Raw genomic sequence first — 23246 nt, 5'->3', positions numbered from 1 at the left:
GAAGCATCAAGGCTGACACCTAGGAACCACGAGAAAACATAAACAATTACTATTAAAAACGGCAAAGAAAAAAGGTTAAAAAAAATATTAGTGAAAAATTCAGGAACCCCAATCAAAAATCGTAAAATAATCAGGTTTCTCCAGAGAATAATATTCATTAAATGAAACTCAAGTCACATTGTGTAGACAATCTGTGTTTTATAAAAAAACAGGTCCATTATGCAAGCTCATAATTTAGAGTGCAACACTCTTATCAAAGCCAACACATAAACAAAGATCATTAAGCACAGATGAGGAAAAAGGGCATAACGGGACAGAATCAGATTCTGTATTGCTATTATCATTTCAAACTATTCTGAACAAAAATATCTTTGAAATGACTGTATTTAACTCTCTCCTCGCTATGCCTCCACCTATGAAATCACAATGACTAACAAGAGGAAATCCCAGGGCCACATCATTATCAATGAGAGCAGAACCTTAAATTAGAGATCACATGTTCTTTGAAAAGTCCCAAATTTGCATAAACATTCTTCGTCTTTAGCAAACCCACCCTTGATGTTCCCGACATTCTATTGATGCGGTTACATCAGTAAGAGGAAAAAATTGCATCTTCTACTCAATAAATATCAGGAATCTTGCCTTTTTCTTCCTGATACAAGGCCAAAAAAAATAAAAAAAATAAAATAAAAAATAAAAAGGCAACCCATAAACATTTGTTGAGTCTTCGATACACGTAAAAAAATGGAATCCCATCAACCATTAGAGCATTTATTCAGAAATGGTACTTCCCAAAAAACCTTACACAAGAGGCCAGTGGGAGAGATATTTTTACAAAGCAAAAGTACTGGAGCACTGCAGATGTTATGTGACAGTCTAGTCCAGGGGGTTTTGTAGAGCTGAAAAACTGAGTATGGATGTCTTTGTCATTTTGTTTGGGTAATGTATTCATTTAGTGGCAACTCCTCGTTAGTGTATGTAAAACATTACCAAGATAATGTGTGTGTGTGAGATGTCTCCAGTAGCATTTGTGATTTTAAGGGTAAAGTGAACTCTGCAGGACAAAAAGAAGGATTGTGTGTGTGTGTCTTTGTGTGTTATGAATGGGTCGAAGCATCTTCAAAACTTATGATGCTGGACTCCTTTTGTCCCGTAGGATTTTGTGTGGTGCTGGGTGCTGGTGGCAAAGTCTCTCGGCTTGAAAGGAGAGGAGTGTCCGTTCGCACCTCCTCATCTTCATCATCCTCCTCATCTTCCATGCTGGGCCAAGCCGACTGGTCTTCCACACGCTTCAGACGCTCATTCAGAGCTTTCAATGCCAGTTGCCTGTATGCACAAATATGTCAGTACCATATTGGTCACTGGTCGATATCAAAGATTTGTTTTAAATGTACTAAACCATTTACTGAATAAAGTTGAAAATAAAATATAAATATTAGATGAACAACAAACTTGTGATGAAAAATTATGATGAAGTACTAAAATAACTACAAAATTAAATAAAAACAATTGAAAGCTAAACAGATCAATTAAAAACAATAAAAATGACAACAGAAGGTGGGAAAATTACTAAAACTAAAATAATTGTAGTTTAAGTTGTAGTAATTTTGTTACTTGTACTTTTATCTTTATATTTTAAGTTTTCATTTCACTTTTAATTATTTGGAAACTGAAAACATAAAAATAAAAGCTAATTCAAAATATTAATAAACACTATAACTGCATATCAATAATATTAAAATAACACTGAGCTAAACATATTTTTAGTATTGTACACTAAAAAGTTGTGAATCCTAAATTCATTTGCAGCATTTAAAACAATTAATTTTAGTTAATAATTAGAAGAAATAGTACATAATGTTAATATCAGCCATACCGTGAAAATATATATCAGCTTATCAGTATTGCTCAGAATTAAATCAACGTACCTCCGTCTTTCTGCGTCTTGTGGGTCTGTGCCTGGTAGGCTGATGGTGATGGAGGACGGAGCCCCGACATCATATCGCTTCACCATCTTACGGCAAACTTTCATCTTCACAAGGGCAGCATGCACAAGCCCGGCTGCAAAGCCAACTGCCGGCTGGAGCGCCTCTGGGAAGAAGGAGGCGAAGGCAAAGTGGTCCGACATGTCTCCACGCCCCCTAGGGTGCCTCTGGTAGAAGCGCAGGTAAACCCACCCGGACAGAGCACCGTACCCGCATGCTGCTAGTGGAGCTGAAGTGTCCAGTAGCCCTGCTAGCCGCAGGACGGCTATTGCTAGCAAAGCTAGTGCTGGAGCGGCTTTCAAGCGTACTTGAGGAACTCGAAGCACTGTGGTATCTCCTGCAGTCTGCTTCAGCGCTACAAGAACACCCCCCAGAAAAGCGGGCGCGCCATACACCCGTACGGCAAACAGGTAGTCCAGGTCAAAGGTCGCAGCATAGGTGAGAAGATAAGACAGTGCAGATAAAAGACCGGCTGCTACGTTTACCACGGCGAAGAAGATCAGCAGCTCCAGCGCTCCCCATAATGGCTCCAAAAGCCGTCCAGCAACCATCACAGTAGCAATGTTCACCACCACCCCGACAATGTGTTGCTCCACCACCGCATGGGTCAGAAGTGTCCAAATCCAGAAGTTTGGTGGGAAAAGGAATCCAGGTGTGACGCCAAGCAGGTAAGGGGTGTTAGCCGCCCAGGAGAGCAGGTACAGCAGGATCACTGTAGCACATATGGACTTGACCACTACGCTCGTGCTCGCGAGGGCACTCAGAAAGTGCTGCCGTGCCACTGGGAGGTAACGGTTCATCCTGACGGATTCGAGTCCTCAGCTGTAAACGCTCCAGAAATGGCAAGCCTACGAAATCAGCAGCTTGTGTCAAATATGAGGGACACAACCAGGAGATGACACCCAGACATCAACATGCAAGCAGTGTGACCTCATCAACAGAGGCTCTGCAACATAAGCAACTTTGGGATGGCGTCTTAGCTGAGGATTGTGGAGAGAAAATGACAGTATTACCTCACACTGGTCTTACAGGTGATTGTAACACTTGTGGTGAGATGAGCAGATCTTAACCTCTCTCAAAAAAAATTTAAAATAAAAAAAACGGTTGGTTTAAATAATATTGTTACCTAGTAAATAATACAAATAATCTGATCTTCCAGTATGCACACAAATTACTTTTAAATATAGAGCCTTAGTCAAGGTAACTTTCTTTCTAAATAAGTAATTAACCTTACTGACAAAACATTATTTTGACTATCTACCTGCTCAGGTCTTCCTGTTTGCGAGTTGTTAACATATAATTCATCACTTACGCGTTTCTATCAGAATCACCCGAGCTACTCTAGCGGTACACGTTTATGAGCACCGTCTGCTAACACTCCATAAACCTCACCTCCTCGAACTAAATTAACACACTTTCATGTCAGTTAGACAGTTTCATGTCTTATGTAAGTCTTTTAGTCTTGGTTCAGGCACTTGCCGTTGGTTTTATGGGTAAAATACGCGAAGAAAGGCGAGCTATGAACAGCTTTCTCTCCGGTAGCATGTCCTCTCAAAGCGGCCTGGAGTCGCAGTTCAGTCCGGGGATTTCCTCTCACAACAGGCCTCCAGGTAGCAGGTTTGAAGACAGTAAGTGTTAATCCGAAACAAACGTCCCAGCTTGTCTTTTTAGTATCCTAACGTCGACATTTCTTCTGAATTAAGCTTGTATTTTGTTGTTTGATAGTGTGGCGTTTCCAGCAAACAGCCACAAAGCACAAACATCAGATTTGCAAACGTCACCGTCCAGCTTTGCGACTGGGCGTGTCGTTTACGGCATTGTTAAGCTAAGACTGCTGGGAAATGCATTTTTTCCCCAAATGAACGCTAAAAGGCAATTCGTTTCTTTATTTCACCTGACCAGTATTTATTTTTATGCTACCAGTAACGTTAGTATGTTTCTTTAATTCTAGAAATAAATTAGTGGTTGGTTGCTACAAGTTGATTAAAGTAGCCTTATTATTCTTTTGCAACCCCAATACCAAACTTTTCCATTATTTATGTGAGCTTCACGTTCATCGGTGTTGGGTGAATTATCGTTAGCGAAATTCAGTCAGTAATACAATGCGATCCAGGATTTTCGTGTGAGGTGCTGAAGGTTTCCCCGCAGGTTTCGCAACAGGTTCATGTTGCGAAATCGAAGCTGCTTGGTTTGAAAGTGACTTCTGTGTGAGCGGTGCTTCAACGCTACACTATTGACAATAAGCAATGGACCTTTTTGCCCGTGAACTTTTGCTAATGAGATCGCATTTTTATTTTTTTAAAAAATTTTTTTTTTACCAAACATTTACTAGTAACTATTATTCATCACACAATATTAGCTACTATGTTTTTTAGTTACCAGAAAATATTCAGATATTCATAGTAGTGACTTGCTTCTATGAATATAAACTGATTAAAATAGCAATGTAATTGTTTAACAATGCAATAGCAATAAAAAAAAAAAACAGGAAAAAAAAGACTGTTACTAGTCATTATTGGAGTAAATATTACGTATTTACTACTGAAATTGAAAAAGATAGTAATCAATATTGGATAACATAGCTAAAACTAAAAAAATTATAAAAATAAAAATAGATATTAGTTAGTTTTAAGCAATAACTACCTGTCAATGTCTTATCTAGTCCACTAGGTGGCAGACAAAAGTCATTTCACACTGACTAGTATGAAGCTTATTTGAGCCCAGTCTACTTGTGATGTACTCATAGACAGTAAAAGAAATGGACACAGCGACCCCATTGGAACTCAATTGAGACAAGTGAAGCCCGTTTTTAGCGATTTTTAGAACTTCCGTTTCTGACGCGCAGACTCAAACTAAGCTTGATGACGTCAGCAACCTGTCTGACAGATGTAAACCTTCAAGTAGCTGTGCGTGCAAACTGCCATCGTTAATCTTGCAGAGACGGCGAGTTTGAGCGGTGAGTTCTTTGGCCTGAGTGAGCAGGAGTAAGTATTCTGATTAATTATTTTGTATAGTATTTTAAAATGTAACGCCAGTACGCCATATCTCTTGACGTCTCCCCGATTGCCTGCGAGCTTCTCCTCCTGTCTGTACGGTAATTTCTCTACTGTGCGACAGAGAGTCGAGTGGTTATGACGCAATCGTTAGCCTATTTTTACAAAAACTGTTTCTACGGGGCCATAATGTAACATAGAAGGTAATGGAGCCCTTTATACATTGTCGTGTATCTTTAGAAATAAATAATGGACAAATGGAGTCTTTAAACGCCTCAGATGTAAAGTTATTCGCTGTCAAAGTGACGCAAAAATGAATGGGAGTCAATGGGATGCTAACGCAAGTGAAGTTCTGCTACAAGATGGCGGCACGCGGCCGACTTCAACTTCCGGTCGACTTCCTTGCCCCCTGGATGTACTGAAGTGATTAGTGATGCACCGACTGCAATTTTCTTGGTTTCGGTCCCGATTATCATTACATTTTTTGCAAGTGTGACCTGCCGATACCGATTTTTGCCGATTCCTATTTTCTCTCTAACAACTATTATTTGACAGCATATACAAACAAAAATCTATGCAAATTCCAATGCAAAAAATATTTACATAATAAAAGAAATTATTAAACAATACAATTCCCCCAATCTGGACTAAGTTACAAATGTTCACTCACTTAAACAGCTCTCAAAATAAAGTGCTCTGTGACTGGAAAGAGGCAGAAAAAACAATTAACTGAAAATAATTTGCTGTATGTAACAAAACAGACATAATTTCCCACTATGTTTTTTTAAATGGTCAATAAACGTTTTAATGTGTCATCGTTTATGTCAAATTCTTACTTTGTTTCAATTAAATCAGTTAGAACAAGAGAGTTGTTACCATTCAAATAAAATCAGTATCAACAAACTCCATCTTTCCACTGCTGAGGAAACATAAGTTGCATCTGAAATGGCGTTAGATGTATTTACACAGACTGAAGCTGAGGTGCATAAATGCATTTACACCACAACACTTTAAATGCACAAATAATTTTATAAGATTGATGTTTTACATATTTTTCAAACATACAAATAAATGTTGGGGGAAATGCAATGATACTCTTAAATATGATCAAACCACCAGTAGTTTTAATGAGTGAGTCATTCATTCAACTGATTTGTTTAAATGGCTGATTGGCTAATTCCAGTCCCAGGCCGGTCGATCGGTGCATCTCTAGAAGTGATCACAAATATCATGCATTCCATCAGAGTCAGAAAAGCTTATTCAGTATTATATACAGAGACCTCATTTGTGAAGAACACCATGTACAAAAAGGTCTTGGCTGCTCCTTCACCTGCTCTCACCTGTACAGCTGGGGTCTTGTGTACCCGCTGGGATGCTGACAGGTGTTGTTGCACATGTTGTGTCCTCACAGGTAGGTAGAGCAGACAGTGATACTTAAGCCAGCAAGGATAACATGTTCTCATCTTCTCACACACAAAACATTCCTGACGTTTACATAGATTTAGCTCTTCAACAAATTCAGTATGGTTTTAATTTCAACGGTTTATGTCCAGTCATCCATTCTGGCACCACATACACACATTTATCTATCATGGCAAAGACTTTCCATTGACTTTCCATCTTATATACTGAGCGACTGTTTTTTTCTATCCGCCAATCCTAAATCATTCATTTTTACAGTTTACTGTGTTTGTGGGGAACATCTGGTATCCAAAATGTTTTACTGTCCAAGGATCATTTGGACCCCACATTTATGAAAAACCTAAATGCATTAAATAATACTAAAATAAATAAATAAAATAAACAAAACCCTAACATAATCCTAATCCTGAAATAAGACTAAAATGAAGAACTAAAATTAATAAAACTGAAATAAAAATAAAAGTTAAATAGACATATATTTTCTAAAATATTTACTAAATTATTAAAAAATAAAAGCTTAAAAATAGAAATAAATACTATAATAGTGTATAAATAATACTTAACACAGCTGTTTTTTTTATACTACATTATAATGCTGTTACTAAATTCACTTATAACATTTAGATTTATTTGTTTATTTATTTATTTTAAAGAAATATATAATTTTAATATCATCATAACGTCATTCAACATGAGATCATTTGGATCCCACAATGTATGTAAAACCCAAACACACACTAAGCTAGTGATATTTTCTATTTCCTATATAACCCTACCTTAATTTAGATTTTTATTATGTCATTATTTAGTATGTTCATAAAACCATTTTCCTTATGGAGATCACTGGCTGCTGCCCAACCCCCAATATACACACACACTGAATACTAAGCAGGATCTTTTTACAAATTCAATATGTCACATTTCTTGGAAATGGAAGTTTGTAACCCTCTGACAGCATTCTTTAATTTTTATTGCATTATGAAGGAGCTCTTTCTCCTGTCTCGTTTGCCTCCAGTGCCACAATTACCCAGCACATCTAAGCATGACGAATCAACACCTGGTGAAAACACTTGGTTAGGAGACACAAATGTGTGTGGTGCATTTCAGTGTGAGAGAAAGAAGCAAGGAGAAAAGAGATAGAAAGAGAATGTGGAGACCAGTAAGATCAAGGCCACTAAAAATTGCTGTCTGTCCGAGACTTTGAATATACACTCGCATACAAATGCAAACACATGTGAAAACACACTCACACTATCTGTCCTCTCCAATTCTGTCAGTCCCAGATCACATAGCATCTTTTCATCTTTCATTCAGCATTCATCGCACTACTCATCTGTTGTCCTCTTGTTATCACTCTCATTAGCTGCTGTCAATCTGCTGCTTTTTGCTCCATCCTCTTTAACCATTTCTGTCAAAAACAGTAGAAACAATTTCCAAAACCATCTTTGGGCTCCACAGAATTTTTTTTATAACATTTTGAGTAAACTAGCCCTTTAATGTCTTTTTATATATAGTATAAAATAAAATCTGCATCACTGATATCATGTGATCATGTGATATGCACTAGAAGTGAACAGAACAGTGCTGTGGGCTTGTGTCATTGGCGTTTTCTTTTCTTTTCTTGTTTTTTATCTTTTGATGCCATCGACCAGACAAGACCAGGCATTCCCAATTAAAGCAGTTTTATAGCAGCTCAGTATGTGTCTGTCTGCTACAAGATCACTAAAATTAACCTGGCTTTCCACTGTCTCTGAAGGTCATGTCTCCCATCTGGACTTTTATGTTTTGTTTGCATTTTGCCCTGTTCTGTTCCAATGACAGTAAAGAAATGAAAGCGAGATCAGGGATAACAAACCCCCTGATTTCATTTTAGAATTCACTGATTTCTTGCAAAACATCCAAAGCATTACTCAACAATGCACGTCATCAGAAAGAAAAAAAAGCAGCAGTTGAAAGTACTTCCAACCTCCTGCGTTTGTTCTTTTGAGACAGTCGTGGTGATAACACCAGGCAATCAAGACCAGCACTCTGTAAAAACCACATCAGCCATAGTTTCTCCTTTCAATTCAACAGAGGAACTCTTGTCAATAAAAACCATCTTGACACTTTTAGAAAACATAAAATGCAACTGAAGTTCTGTCAGAGTATCTGGTCAAAAGATTATCAAAACATTTTGAGTTTTTAGAACATTGCAAGTGCTCCTAATCTTTCCTGAATTGTGAATTATGGGAAACAATTAAATTAATGTATGAAACAGAAATTTTAACATGAAAAGAAAACAGCACTAACGCACTATAATTTAATGTATTTTATCATATACTATATATGTTAAACCTTTTATATTTAGCCTACATGGAAAACATCACAAACTAAAAGGTAGGAGCTCCATCTTCTGGCTCATTTTGGAAGCAGTTCCTGATGGATTCTCATTCCAAACTGTTAATGCAGTTGTGGTTCCAGAATTCTATTCAATTATGTCAATTTTTTAACACTGGATCAAGTTCAAACCAGTACTGGATCACTGAATGTCTGCTATTTTAAAACCTGTAGATATAATGATCTCTTGGATGCGTCCAGAACAGGTCTCAGATGAAATTAATACAAACCCGATTCCAAAAAAGTTGGGACACTGTACAAATTGTGAATAAAAACAGAATGCAATGATGTGGAAGTTTCAAATTTCAATATTTTATTCAGAATACAACATAGATGACATCAAATGTTTAAACTGAGAAAATGTATCATCTGGATACATCATCATAAGGGAAAAATAAGTTGATTTTAAATTTCATGGCATCAACACATCTCAAAAAAGTTGGGACAAGGCCATGTTTACCACTGTGTGGCATCCCCTCTTCTTTTTATAACAGTCTGCAAACATCTGGGGACTGAGGAGACAAGTTGCTCAAGTTTAGGAATAATACAGGCTTCTAGTTGCTCAACTGTCTTAGCTCTTCTTTGTCGCATCTTCCTCTTTATGATGCACAAATGTTTTCTATGGTTGAAAGATCTGGACTGCAGCCTGGCCATTTCAGTACCCGGATCCTTCTTCTATCAAGCCATGATGTTGTAATTGATGCAGTATGTGGTCTGGCATTGTCATGTTGGAAAATGCAAGGTCTTCCCTAAAAGAGATGACGTCTGGATGGGAGCATATGTTGTTCTAGAACTTGGATATACCTTTCAGCATTGATGGTGCCTTTCCAGATGTGTAAGCTGCCCATGCCACACGCACATGCAACCCCATACCATCAGAGATGCAGGCTTCTGAACTGAGCGTTGATAACGACTTGGGTTGTCCTTGTCCTCTTTAGTCCAGATGACGTGGCGTCACAGTTTTCCAAAAAGAACTTCAAATTTTGATTCGTCTGAGAAAACGCCTGTTTTCAACTTTGCCACAGTCCATTTTAAATGAGCCTTGGCCCAGAGAAAACGCCTGTGCTTCTGGATCATGTTTAGATATGGCTTCTTTTTTGACCTGTAGAGTTTTAGCTGGCAACGGCGAATGGCACGGTGGATTGTGTTCACCGACAATGTTTTCTGGAAGTATTCCTGAGCCCATGTTGTGATTTCCATTACAGTATATTCCTGTATGTGATGCAGTGCCGTCTAAGGGCCCGAAGATCACGGGCATCCAGTATGGTTTTCCGGCCTTGACCCTTACACACAGAGATTGTTCCAGATTCTCTGAATCTTTGGATGATATTATGCACTGTAGATGATGATAACTTCAAACTCTTTGCAATTTTTCTCTGAGAAACTCCTTTCTGATATTGCTCCAATATTTTTCGCCGCAGCATTTGGGGAATTGGTGATCCTTTGCCCATCTTGACTTTTGAGAGTCACTGCCACACTGAGAGGCTCTTTTTATACCCAATCATGTTGCCAATTGACCTAATAAGTTGCAAATTGGTCCTCCAGCTGTTCATTATATGTACATTTAACTTTTCCGGCCTCTTATTGCTACCTGTCCCAACTTTTTTGGAATGTGTAGCTCTCATGAAATCCAAAATGAGCCAATATTTGGCATGACATTTCAAAATGTCTCACTTTCAACATTTGATATGTTATCAATATTCTATTGTGAAAAAAATATAAGTTTATGAGATTTTTAAATTATTCCATTCCTTTTTTACTCACAATTTGTACAGTGTCCCAACTTTTTTGGAATCGGGTTTGTAGATGAGGTGGATCACAACAGAGTTGGGATATATGGGCAACATTTTTTTTTCTTTGTAAACAACATCCATCTTGCCTTTGCGGCATAATGGCTGTGCTGACCAGCTGGCCAAACAAGTATCCAAAAAGCATTTTTCATTGATTGATTTAGACTACTTATTTCTGGTTTTCAATTGAGGAGATTGCTGTTCTGTTCTTCCTGAGCAGATGATACACCATACTGTAACAGAAACTCTACATCAATTTACCTCTAAATGTTCCTCCAACAGTTGCAGTGGAACACAACACAAAATTGTACATCAGGCAGATATGCATGTACATCAAAAACTAACAATGAATCATCTCCATCTGTGCGTGACATAAGTGAGAGCATTGCTGTATTGATAGCTGCTACACAAGGTGGTGGAAATTAGTGAAAACAAATCATGCTGTTTCCTTTCTTCTGAAAACAAAAGACAATTTTCGGGATGGCTTAACAATCTAGCCTCAGAATTGCATCTAATACAGGCCAAAGTATGGTATGTCAGTAAAATATATATATAATATAATTCAATATAATTTATTATAATAAATTATGTATATATTAGATGGTTTATTTTTAGTTTTATAATTTTGCTTTATAAAATATATACTTTTTTATTTTTGCTTTAGCAATTTTGTGTCAGATGTAATTGGTGCTGATGAACAGGGAAAACACTGGCTAACATTCACAAACTGAAAGTTAAAAGAACCCCCCCCCCCATATATATATACAGTATATATATACTTACAGTACATAAATACTTTCATATACATATAGGAAAGCACAAACAGGGAGAATATACAGAAACAAGCCTCAACAAACAACATCTTAACACCAACAATAGAAAAAACATGTTTATCCCTATGGACGTATATATGTTTAATTTTCAATATACTGAAGTCTATATGTCTGCATGGGATCATGTGTGTCTTTCAAATGCATAAAATTTGCTCGATCGTCCTGAAGCTTGCCATATCATCTCATCATCAGCCCTCCCTCCCTCAATCCATCTGCCCATCTTTTCTTTTCCCTGTTATTCTCGGCTTCATGCAGTCATTCTGGTTACCCTACAGTTACAGTAGGCTACCCTGTTTTCACCCTGAACCCTGGGAGGGGGTAATGTCCTTGTCTTTGCTTGTTAGATCTGTGGAAGTCAAAGGAGATAATTCTGGTTGTTTAGACCTTCAGATATTTGAGCAATAAATAAATAAAATAAAAAAAATAAAAAAACCTTCATTGTAGCTCTTTGATAGTGTTTTGATGAAATTAGTGATTCAGCTGAAACTAGTGATAGGAATTGGATTTTATAAGATTTTATATTGTATCAATGAATACAGATATGTTTTGATAGTGTTCCTTTAGATATCCTTGGCTCATTTCAGGCCTAATCCTGAAAGTTTTGCTCATCTATGCATGTTTATGAAGGATTATGAAGTTATGATATAATATACATCATTTGCCAGTCCAAAATCTCCCTTTCTAAAGCAACTGATCGTAGGTGGCTGTTTCTTGCTGTAATCTCCACCGCAGTTCAGATTCTATTAAAAATGCATGGGATGCACTGAGATGGATTGCTTTGAAGCATGTCTTGGATGTCGGATCAAAAGAACCCCGGAACACTTTTTGGATTGTCTTGATGAACAATTTTTTTTTTCTTCTTTTTCTGGAAACTAATTGCATCGCTGATGCATTTCTTTTCAGTCAAAGAACTGAAAAGAAAAGTGTAAAAATCCAACTTTAGACTCTGGTTTCTTGTTGTTTAGCAGCAGGTTGATGCAAAAGATTTCTGGAAAGCTATGCCTGCTTCTTGTTGCCAGAAGAAAATGCTATCATTGACCTTTGCAAGAGAAAGAAGAGACAATTATAGATTGATTGGATCAAATAAAATTATCATACACACCAATCTCACTTTAATAGTATGAAACTTGTAAAAATAAAAATACAATTTCCAAGCTGTCAGACAAACACCACAGTCTTAAGATTTGTGTAAGAATAAGGTCTGTATGTGTAAGGAAAATTTGTCTGTTTCAGTGAAGTAAAAAATGAAAATAAAAAACGGGAGCAAGACAAAGAGAGAAAGTGTCTAGCCATAAAATGGAAGTGGGGAGGAGGGTCAGAAACAAGGGGACCGGGATAATACACAATAGAGCAGAGAGAGAGAGAGAGAGAGAGAAGGAGAGGGATGGAGAGAAAAAGCGACAGGACCAGTAGCAGAGAGCGTGTGCTTTCTAAGCAACATCAGACGTCAGTACTGTGGCTTTCTGACTCTGAGTCTGTTCGGATTATGTCAGTCCTTCACATCAAGAATCAGTTGTAGAGTTGCTCACTCTCAAAGCGGACTGACCACCATTCACCTACTCATCCTCCAGCACCGAGCAACAGAGCTCAAGCTCTCTGAATTTGGGGATATACATCTTTCAGTGTCTCTCTGTCATTCTGTTTGTGCATGTGAGTTTTGCCATATACTTTGGATTCTGCCTGGACTCCATGTGAGTAGTCAAGCCCGTGTGTACCCCTGGAAGGTAAGTTCTGTTTGGGGTTTGGGAAATATAGGATCGTCTAAAATAGGCATCACCGAGCTGGGTACATCACTAGCATCCAAAAAAAGTTATGTTCATCTTTTTAGCTCAAAAAAGGGATTGGAAATATCAGGAGAGGTTAAGTGAAGAGAGGTCAGGAGGATTAACAGTTATTAAGAAAAGTTGTCAATTGTAACAGTCTGGTTTTGAGTTAATAAATGACATGGCAGCAGGAGATGTGCATCTTTACAGAAATGGAATCTAGAAGTGTTTTTAGGGTTTAAAAGCAGTCAGCAGGTTAATTCAAAATGAGCTGTCTGCTTTAATACATCAAGGACTCTAGACAGAGAGAAAGAAAATGTATACGGTGAAAATGACAATACAAAAAGGGTTGAAATAAAAATCCTGCTCTGTTTTTAGTCTAGAGGTTTTCCTAGGTCAAATAGATCCAAACCAAAATGTCTGTTGTCTGAACAAAAACAGATCAGGGAGAAAATGAGGAAGACAATTCACATTTTGAGGCTTATTTAAAACATTTTATTCTCACTCTTAAAAATGACTTTAAAACAATTCTTCATTGGCATCTATAGCTCCATGAAGAACCTTTAACATCCACAGAATCAATCAGTGCACAAAAGGTTCTTTACTGAAACACAACACTGAATGTTTTAAAAAATAACAACTACTGCATTATGATTATATTAGCCACAAAGAATTAGCAGATTACAACCAAATAAAAATGTAGTTTATAATATTGTATAAAGTAGTTGTATAAATTGTCTATAAATTGTACAAAGTAGTAATTGTGCCACGTATAGGGTGATGCTATAAAAGACACCCGCTAAAAGACAAAAAGAAGACAAAAATGCAATTGTTCATAGAGCCCAAATCAACAAGTTTACCAGCCTGGTCAGTTAGACTGTCTCACTGACCATGCACAGTATGAATGAACACACAACTGACCAGTCAATCTGTTCAACCAGAACTAAATAACTGGCTGATTAATACTGGCAATTTGCCTGCTAAATTTAAAGGTCTAAATTCAGCCAAATGTTAATTGATTGAAGTGTTGAACACTTAACAGATCTGTCAGAAAGAGCGACGAGTATGTCAAGAAGAGACTGACAGAGAGGAGGAAATAGAAAAATGAATCGCAACCACCTCATCAGATCGAGGTGTCATTTTTTCAACTATTCCAGGAAAAACATGAATTAGAATATGAATCATCTCAGAGGGACTTTTAGTCACAACTTCTTTAAGAAGTTTGTAACTCAGACCTATTCAAAGCCTGACTTGAACAATTATTTTTTTTTTACTAAGGACATGGACATTCTGGTAAATATCTCCTTTTGTGTTCCACACAAGAAAAAAAGTCAAAAGTTCACAATCTAAAACCAATGCATCTGAGAACAGAAATGTGTTCTGTTTGGAACTGTATCTGACACGTTCTGTTTCTTCCCCACAGATGGGCAATGTGTCAGAAACAGCCTTGTTCGTATCCACAATCTCCAGACAGCACGACATCCTCATGGGATCACTTTATTCATTGTTCTGTGAGTCCATAATATTCTGATCTTCAACATCTTCAAATGTGGTTTCATCAGAGCAGGACAAAACTCAACCTGCCATTAACCTCCTTCTGCTTCTTACCCTGCCTGTTTCCACCTTGGCCAAATGGTCCTGAAGATGATCAAATATTCTAAAATCTATTTTCTTGAAATGGCCACATATAGAGTTACTTTGGGAAAGAGAATGGGGTGGCCTACTATGCCTTTAAATGTAAGTGAGAACTACTCTGATAAAGTAAAGTTTTTTTTTTTTTTTTTGAGACCACTTGGCATGGATATTTGCGATAGTTCTGGTCAGCTTGATATTAATGTTTCTTTAGAACTTTAATTATACCCCTGATGCTGCTGACAAATTGCTTGCATTATTGAAGCTCATGGGTTGATCCAACTTCAGTCTGTTAAAAGAAATAAGGATCATTGTTATTCTAGACTACTTGAGACACCATACCTAGCAGGGTTTGCTTAGCATTTCTAAGCTCTAGGATCAAATGGTGTCTTCATGTGACAGGTTTGTCGGCAATGGAATGGAGATGTCACACTGTCAGGGGCACATTTTCAATACAGCTTTACAAATTTCAATAGCTACTTTGATGAAAAGATGAATAGGTTGATGGATAGATCTCTTTTTCTCACCCAGGTGTCTTGTCACTCCTGGGAAATGGCATGCTGTTGTTTGTAGCCTACCGTAAGAGGTCATCTCTGAAGCCAGCAGAGTTTTTCGTCGTGAACCTGTCTGTGAGTGATTTAGGGATGACCCTGTTCCTGTTTCCTCTGGCCATTCCTTCTGCTCTTGCACACAGGTGAGATCCTGCTTCACAGTTTTACTCTAATAGAGACAAAAAAGTTATATATGCATGCTCTGCCCCTCTTTCACATTGTAGCGTTCAGTCTGATTGATTTTAGTGTTTCGGTTTTTATACAAGGTTCAAAAATAAATTCAAATGCACTGTTAAAATATACGATTCACTGACTTGTTTGAACACATGGGACTTTCAAAATGGAAATATAGTTAAATGCCGCTATTTAACACTTACTGTATGAACATGTTTTATAATTTTGTGTTTTCTATGTTTATTAGTTACATCTTAAAGTTCAATCTTATGTTTGATGTATAGTTCAAGCCTTTACTGTTTGATGTATTTTTCAGTAAAGTATCATGGTTTTAAAGTAAAAACAAAGAATAGGAGTATTTCAGCAAAAACAGTAAAATGATCTCTCTCTCTTTTCTCTGTAGGTGGTTGTTTGGGGAGGTAGCATGTCTGTGCTATGCTGTGTGCGGGGTTTTATTTGGCTTATGCAGCCTAACAAACCTGACTGCTTTGTCGTCAGTATGCTGCCTTAAAGTCTGTGTCCCAAATTATGGTATAATGATCTTTTGTCTCCCTTTAACTAAACTATTCTTTTATAAACCATTATGAAGTGATATTGTGCTTTTCTAAGCAATATTCTAATTATAAACATGGAATAATGATTAGGTGAGTCTCTGTCTTTTGGAAAAATGCCACCTGTTAAATAACACGAAGAAGCATTGTGATTTTGTTACTCATACTTTTGTTTTTGTGAAGCAAAACAGTAAAACAGATGCCAGTGAAACAGATGTATTTATCTTTAATTATATGTATTTAATTTGACTGCACTTTAAACAATGTTGCATCTCTGAATAAAGTTATTGGCCCACTCCTGAGTGGCCCACTCTATTTCATTTACTTGTCAAAGGCAAGTTTTACTCAGATTAGGTGTTTGGTCATTTTGGTTCCTGCATCTGAATCCTGGATAGGCCTGGTCATAGTAAATCACAATTTCTAGGCCTCTTCTAGATTAAAATATGAACAGTTAACATGACCAGTTAACATGTCCAAAATGATACTGTTCTCCTGAATGTCATTTTTTATTATTATTAGAATTTTTTTTTACTTCTTATCAAGTCTAATCTCAAACAGCGGAATCAGGTCTGAGTGTTTTGGACTGTTATTGCCGTGTTCTGTCTGAAAATTCTTAAAACTGTCACAATCGGTTCACTGTGAATTAAAAAGGCCATCTGGCTTAAATACACAAGAATAGGAGGTTAAAACAAATGGAAAGAGACACAAAAATGAAGAAAGATACAAAAAGATAAGAGAGGACAAGTGGAACAAAACATGTAGGGAAAATTAGATATAATATAGGAGAGACAGAGAAATGAAACAAATTAACCAAAAAAAAGAAGAAGAAGAAGAGCATATAATGAGTGTACATTTAGGGCTTGCTGGAGCTTGAAACAGCAGGTAATTTCTTCCTTCTGTCTCTGTGGGATATGAAATTAAAATAATTCCAACACTGACCTGTGTCAGGAGAATCATAGAGCTGGACCAATTAGTCACTTTGATCAGTCACACCATTTTTCATCAAAATATTTATTCATGCAGTCCTCGTTTACACAGGTAACAAATTTTCATCGAGCCACGCTTGTGTGATGGTGGTTGGAGTGTGGTGTTACGTGTCTGTCTTTGCTGTGGGACCTTTGGCCCACTGGGGGAGTTTTGGGCCAGAACCGTACGGAACCGCTTGCTGCATAAACTGGTATGACCACAAATATTTTAGCATTAATATGTTAAATGTACGCAAACAGATTCTGCATTCATGCTTTTTCATCATTGTATGTTCCAAGTACACTCCATCTCATGATCCCCTTGCCATGTCTTACATCATCAGTCTCTTTATTTTTTGTTATGTTCTTCCCTGTACCATCATCATCCTCTCTTACACCTTCATCCTGCTCACAGTGAGGGGGTCTCGCCAAGCCATTCAACAGCATGTCTCACCACAAACCAAAGTGGCCAATGCACACACACTTATTGTCAAGGTAAGTAAGCTTTATGGGTTCATTGTAGGGTTTACAAAAGCACACACTGACCCCACACTTTCACAATAAAGCTGTTCGTTTTAATACAAATCAACCCCTGGGAGATAAAAGTGTACAAAAGCACATGTGGCGTCCACACTTTCACACTGTGCAAATATAACATTTTATTGCCCTGTGGAGCAGACAGCACGAACGTGATACTGTTGCTGAGTATGTGCTTAATGTCCCTCAAAAGGTAATGCTGATTACCCGTCCTCTGTCCTCTGAACATGGGCTGACTGTACCTATGACTGTCCCAGCCTTATTTTTCAAAACTGTGTCATGAAGCCCTGGTATACTGTATCCATGTGTAACTTTGCTGTTGGCAGTGAGTGCTGCACTGTTGAATAATGCTGCTGCTGAATGTTGATTATTAAGGCACACAAATGTCCCCTTAGAACATATGTGTACATTGCATACATTTACACACATTTGGTGAACTGGGTCATCGACAGACACATAAAATAAGCAGTAATGCTGATACTAAAAGAATATCAGCTTCTGTTCATATTGCATAGAACACTACAGTTCAGTTCGGAATTTTTCTTCAGGATTCTGGAAAACAAGACAAAAATACTGATTAAGAAAATCATTTTTAGCAGTGTTTACTGTCACTTTTGATCAAATGAATGCATTCTTTCTTAAATGTGTGTGGAAGATAGAATATGGGTTACAGAGGTCAAAATATGATCTAAAATGTTTTAAAAACAAATCATTTTATCTAATTGCATGTCGACTAAGTGTATGTGGCGTGTTTTCTTTCTAGCTCTCAGTGGCTGTGTGTATCGGCTTCCTTATGGCTTGGAGCCCGTATGCCATTGTTGCCATGTGGGCTGCCTTCAGCGCCAATGAGCAGGTCCCTCCCACCGCCTTTGCGCTGGCAGCCATCCTGGCCAAATCTTCCACCATTTACAACCCTATGGTTTATCTTCTCTTCAAACCCAACTTTCGCAAATCACTGAGTAATGATACTCAAACCATCCGCCAAAGGATTTGTTTGAGCCATAGTAAGGCCAGTCCCACACCAGGAATAAAGGACTGGCAGGTGAAGAACTTTCAGCAGTGCAACAGTAAGGATGCCAGCACCTCCACACCCTTTTCCAGTGGACAGACAGAGAGTTATGGGGCATGTCATGTCTATGCAGAAGCGGGGTCCTGTTTTCAGCAAATGAGTCCCCAGAGAACTGTGCGTATTCTAGAGGGCACCGTTCAGAGTGAAATACCAGTGAGACAACTGACTGACAGAATGCAAAACAACCTCCTGTGAGAGATACTAAAGAAAGAAAGACTGCATGAAATGTAAGGAAGGAGAGGATGATGTATCGTGTAAAAATCGCAGATGTCCTTAGATTCCCAAACACAAGGACGAAGAACTGAAACTGAAAAGGAAGAAAATCTGCTGCCTCAGACTTCCTGCAAATTCCACCAATGTTTACTGAACCAAATCCACTTCTTTTTAAGATGTAAAAAGCATACTTAATGGCAATTCACACAGAATGTCATGCTTTTAAATTGTTTTCTATGTCAACATGCTTTACATGCATAACGTGTTCTGCATAAACAGTCATTGTGTGAGCAAGCCTCGAAAACAACAAAATATGATGTGATTTATTAATTGATGAATAAAGTAAAGTAAATGATGTGTAGTAAATCCAGTGAGAGTCACTTACTGAACAAAGACTGACATCTTCTGGAACAGGAGGAGTATTACAACTGAAAAGGTTCAGAAAAAAACTTTCTTGGTGGGTTTTCCAAATCACCAAAAAAATTACAAAAATAAAAACACCACAACAAATTTTATTTATTTTTTTGTTCCCAGCTGAACGGCGCCCACCACTCCTGTCGCAAATGGATTCATTAAAGCACAAAAGTACTTAATCTGAATGGAAATGGTAGTAAAATACCAGTGGTTGATGAAGTTGAGTGGGGGAAAAATTGTACGGTGTAATGAGCAAATAATTATCCCAATATGGGTCACTACATCCTTAAAAACAAAGAGAGGTGGAAAAACGAGATTAGCAAATAGCTCAGTGAAATAGCCTTGAGGCACCCCATATTCAAACAAAGCACACAGAGAGAGACAGACTTGTCCCTCAGATCAAACAGATTTCTGACAGAGTTGCATGCTGACAGTTACATGCAAAGCAAAACAATCCAAATTCTGACTTAAACTATAGTTAGATGTTTGACTAGGAGATGGGTTATGTAAAAAATAACTAATCATTTATCCAGGCTAAACTATTTCCTTTACTGGCATCTATTAACTATATTGTTCAATTAGCTCTCTCCTACGGCCTTGACTGAGAGAGATACAGTTCAGTAGATACAATCACAATAGCGCTTACAGCACTGCACTGTGCTCAATCCATCACTCAGTGAACTTTTGCTTGAAGGGATGTGAGAGTCGATCTCTAAAAGAGACGCTTTTATAGCCAGCCGAGAGGGTTTTCAGGACATTTCTTCTATGTTGATGAGTTCTGGAAACTGTTCAAATACAACAACATTTTAGGTTTCAGTGGGGAGAATGAAAGTAAGACCAGCTTTAATACAACACTGCCTCGAGTTTCATATGAATATATATATATAAATAACAAAAATACTAATCATTTATTTATGTGTAATCCATTTTAATGGGGACAAATACTAGATGCATGAATAAAATGATGCTGCATTGTCCTGTTCCTCTGCTTGGTTGCTGCCTTTCTGTGTATTCATTTATCTGAATTTATGTCTTTCTGTAAATTAGCTTGGTAAAGACTGACTCTGAAGGATAATACACATAATCCATTTCAAAATGATTTACAACATGACTGAATCTTCTAACACACCAATAATTAAACTAAATGTTTAATTATGTGTCACTGCATTTGTGAACAGACTCCTGGGTGGGACAACATACAGCTCTCTGAGCCAAATAAAAAAAAAAAAACTCAGAACTAGATTCAGATATAGTGATTTCACCTTCCCTTGAATTTGGCCGAACAGATGTTTCTTGACTGCCCTCTCTTTCTCATTGCCTCACCTCACACTGAACAGATGCACTCATGGTCCACCCCGCATCTGTCAGATTAAGAGTCAGAGTAGCTTTATTTTCATTCCAGCTCTATAGAGTTAGCATACAGTAAAACGAGACAGCGCTTCTCCCAACAAAAATACAGAACACAGGACTACAAAGAAACTAAACTGGACATAATTATATTAAAGGATTAGTTCACTTTCAAATTTAAATTTCCTGATAATTTACTCACCCTCAAGTCATCCAAGATGTTTATGTATTTCTTCAAGTCGAAAAGAAATTACGGTTTTTGATGAAAACATTCCAGGATTTTTTTCCATATAATGTACTTCAATGGACTCCAAACGGTTGAAGGTCAAAATTACAGTTTCAGTGCAGCTTCAAATGGCTATAAAGGATACCAGACGATGAATAAGGGTCTTATCTATAATTACCCTTATTAAAAATTCAGATTCCCCTATTCACAACACACCACCAAATCAATTCCTTTAATAATAACACCACCCCACCCAATCAAGGTCTTGAATTATATACAATGTCTTGTAACTACTCTCCTCCTCTCTTCTTCTAGTTTATTTTTTAAATATTTCCTTCATTTTTATTGAAAATAATTGTGATTTCTGATCTGATATATGATGGGAAAAAAAGAGAAGAATGAGTTCGGCAAAAGGTGGATAGAACTCCGGTTGATCACGCCAAAACATAGAGATGTGCGTTTTACACCCTATGTGTCTTTAGTAATGTTCTATGCCAACCAGACATTGGTGGGCGGAGCTAGTGTAAAAAGCCTCTGCCAACAAGGTGGGCTATTTGCACTTAGTGTAAATAGACACTCTGAATTTTTTTACTTTTCCTCGTTTGGGCCCCAAGTGCGCATGGGCCCCTGGGCCCGTGACCATAATTTCCATTGGATAATCCGGCCCTATACCTATAACTGCAGCTACTTCTGTTGTTCTGGTGTTTTGAAACTCACGCAGACAGCTTGCAGACCAGATCTGTTCATACCTGACTATTGTTTTTGAATAATACAGTGAGTTTCATCAGAAAGCTGCTAATTTTCTCACTTTACTGGCAGCAGCCTGAATCAATTGTCTCACTGGGCTTGTGTTCATTAATAATAAATAAAACAGCTGATCCTCACTGTACTGTACTCACAGATCTGTCAGTGTATTCTCCTTTGGGACTAGTACTGCCATTAACCTCTATGTGTGTATGTGCATATATGCCTTTGACTCCAGGCCTGAACTAATGCCATCCACCACTGACTTGACTGCCAGTTTTATAGCCAAATATCACACTGTGTCATTAATAGATTTTACAACCCCAGCTACACCAGCTAATTCGTTTTTAGCCTCATGTGTTTTAAAACTCATTAACCCACTGCTGTAAATGGTGCCTAAACCTTTTTTCATGTTCTCTTGAAGTTGTTTTATTATAGACTCCAAATCTGAATTTCCTATTACCTTCTAAGCGGGTGTGTTTGTGTGTGCTTAAAAGGGGCAAACAAAGACCAGGCAGGAGATGTTAAAGGAGAGAGCATGAGCTGGAGGCTTTGAAGGAGTTTGAATAGAAAGAGCAACAGAACTGTAAAATTGGCTTGAGTTGGACAGTCTGTCTCAAATACTGGAGAGCACCCAAACTTACTGAAGCTCACGGACACAAACACGGCTTCATTCACTCTGACCACTCATCACCATGTAAGCACATACTGAATCAGGCTTGGGTACTGTGATTGAGCCAAAGACATCAGGAGATTTCACATAATTTGCTGCTTATAATGTTATAATATTTCATAACAATGCAAATGTATGTCCTTATATGGCAAAATGTCACCATGAAAGTCACTGTGATATCAAAACTGAAATAAAAATAAAAAACCAAAAACTTAATATACACCTAAAAAACTTATTATACAGATTCACCTCTAATTTCATTCCGATACACCACAAAATGCACACATAAAAATTTGATAATTTTTGTTTTTTGTATGATTCAGGCAATATATTTATGTATAATTTTGCCATTATTTTAAATAATCTGCTCCTTTAGATAAACATAATATTATATTTCTAACAATAGGTTACATATTTATGCTGGATAATTGCCTATTTCCCTTTTTAATCAAAATCCCCCATGCATGGTTTCCTGTTCCTATTCTCACACAAAGAAAATAGATTGTTATGAGTTTGGGCATCTATCCAAGGACCAGATTCAAACAGCTCACACAGACTAGCATGATGCTCATTTGCTGCTAGCTCTACATAGCTGAGGGCTGTGCAATCTGCCCAATACACACATAAACACACGCACACACACATGATTCCTCAGCAGCTTAAATATACTGTGATATCTTGTTTTTCTAGGTCATAGTTAAAAAAAAAAGACGTCACTTTCTAATGAGTCACTCTAGAGTCTCAGAAACTACACAACAGGGTGACAGAATGAGATGTATGATGGAAAGAGACATGGGGAGATTTCTTAGTGTGTGTTTGTGTTACTCTCTTCAGCTTGCTTATTTTGTCTGACCCAGCTATATCCTACAAAACTACAGAAAGCAAGAATGATTACAGTTCAATATTTCCTCCAGGTAAAAGGCCATCCCAGAAAGTAGTAAGAGGAGGCCCTAGTGAATTATGGCTTTCTTAATTGTATCTAAATCTT

The 23246-nt window shown here is 37.5% G+C and overlaps 2 protein-coding genes across 4 annotated transcripts; one reads left to right on the top strand and one right to left on the bottom strand.

Annotated features, from left to right (window-relative positions):
* Positions 1 to 178: 178 nt before the first annotated feature.
* Positions 179 to 3822, bottom strand: LOC109082312 (transmembrane protein 115-like). 3 transcript variants are annotated; one of them, XM_042762356.1, is made up of 3 exons: positions 3465 to 3822; positions 1929 to 2833; positions 179 to 1326 (listed from the first exon to the last, which is right to left on the bottom strand). In XM_042762356.1, exons 2-3 carry the CDS (start codon positions 2783 to 2785, stop codon positions 1098 to 1100), a joined length of 1086 nt encoding a protein of 361 aa, XP_042618290.1. In that variant the 5' UTR covers positions 2786 to 2833; positions 3465 to 3822; the 3' UTR covers positions 179 to 1097. The 3 variants fall into 3 exon arrangements, with proteins under 3 accessions (XP_042618290.1, XP_042618289.1, XP_042618288.1); XM_042762355.1 differs by having other exon boundaries at positions 1929 to 2965; positions 3465 to 3820; XM_042762354.1 differs by having other exon boundaries at positions 1929 to 3822.
* An 8934-nt stretch (positions 3823 to 12756) lies between these two features.
* On the top strand, positions 12757 to 19264 carry LOC109082311 (opsin-5-like). Its single transcript, XM_042762320.1, has 7 exons — positions 12757 to 13123; positions 14586 to 14673; positions 15326 to 15488; positions 15923 to 16050; positions 17109 to 17247; positions 17335 to 17530; positions 18336 to 19264. Exons 2-7 carry the CDS (start codon positions 14586 to 14588, stop codon positions 18834 to 18836), a joined length of 1215 nt encoding a protein of 404 aa, XP_042618254.1. The 5' UTR covers positions 12757 to 13123; the 3' UTR covers positions 18837 to 19264.
* The last annotated feature ends 3982 nt before the right edge of the window (positions 19265 to 23246 follow it).

The sequence above is a fragment of the Cyprinus carpio genome, chromosome A8 (assembly GCF_018340385.1).
Source record: "Cyprinus carpio isolate SPL01 chromosome A8, ASM1834038v1, whole genome shotgun sequence".
Taxonomy (NCBI): domain Eukaryota; kingdom Metazoa; phylum Chordata; class Actinopteri; order Cypriniformes; family Cyprinidae; genus Cyprinus; species Cyprinus carpio.
Note: the sequence above shows the minus strand (reverse complement) of the source record. Positions and strands in the feature narration are given on the sequence as shown.

Bases quoted from the DNA above. Each gene is read 5' to 3' on its own strand.
- LOC109082312 (XM_042762354.1), bottom strand. From the start codon at position 2,785: ATGAACCGTTACCTCCCAGTGGCACGGCAGCACTTTCTGAGTGCCCTC. The intron at 1,327-1,928 runs GTACGTTGATTT...TTGTGCATACAG, and splicing joins CAAGACGCAGAAAGACGGAG to GCAACTGGCATTGAAAGCTC.
- LOC109082311 (XM_042762320.1), top strand. From the start codon at position 14,586: ATGGGCAATGTGTCAGAAACAGCCTTGTTCGTATCCACAATCTCCAGA. The intron at 15,489-15,922 runs GTGAGATCCTGC...TTTTCTCTGTAG, and splicing joins CCTTCTGCTCTTGCACACAG to GTGGTTGTTTGGGGAGGTAG. The intron at 16,051-17,108 runs GTATAATGATCT...TCGTTTACACAG, and splicing joins AGTCTGTGTCCCAAATTATG to GTAACAAATTTTCATCGAGC.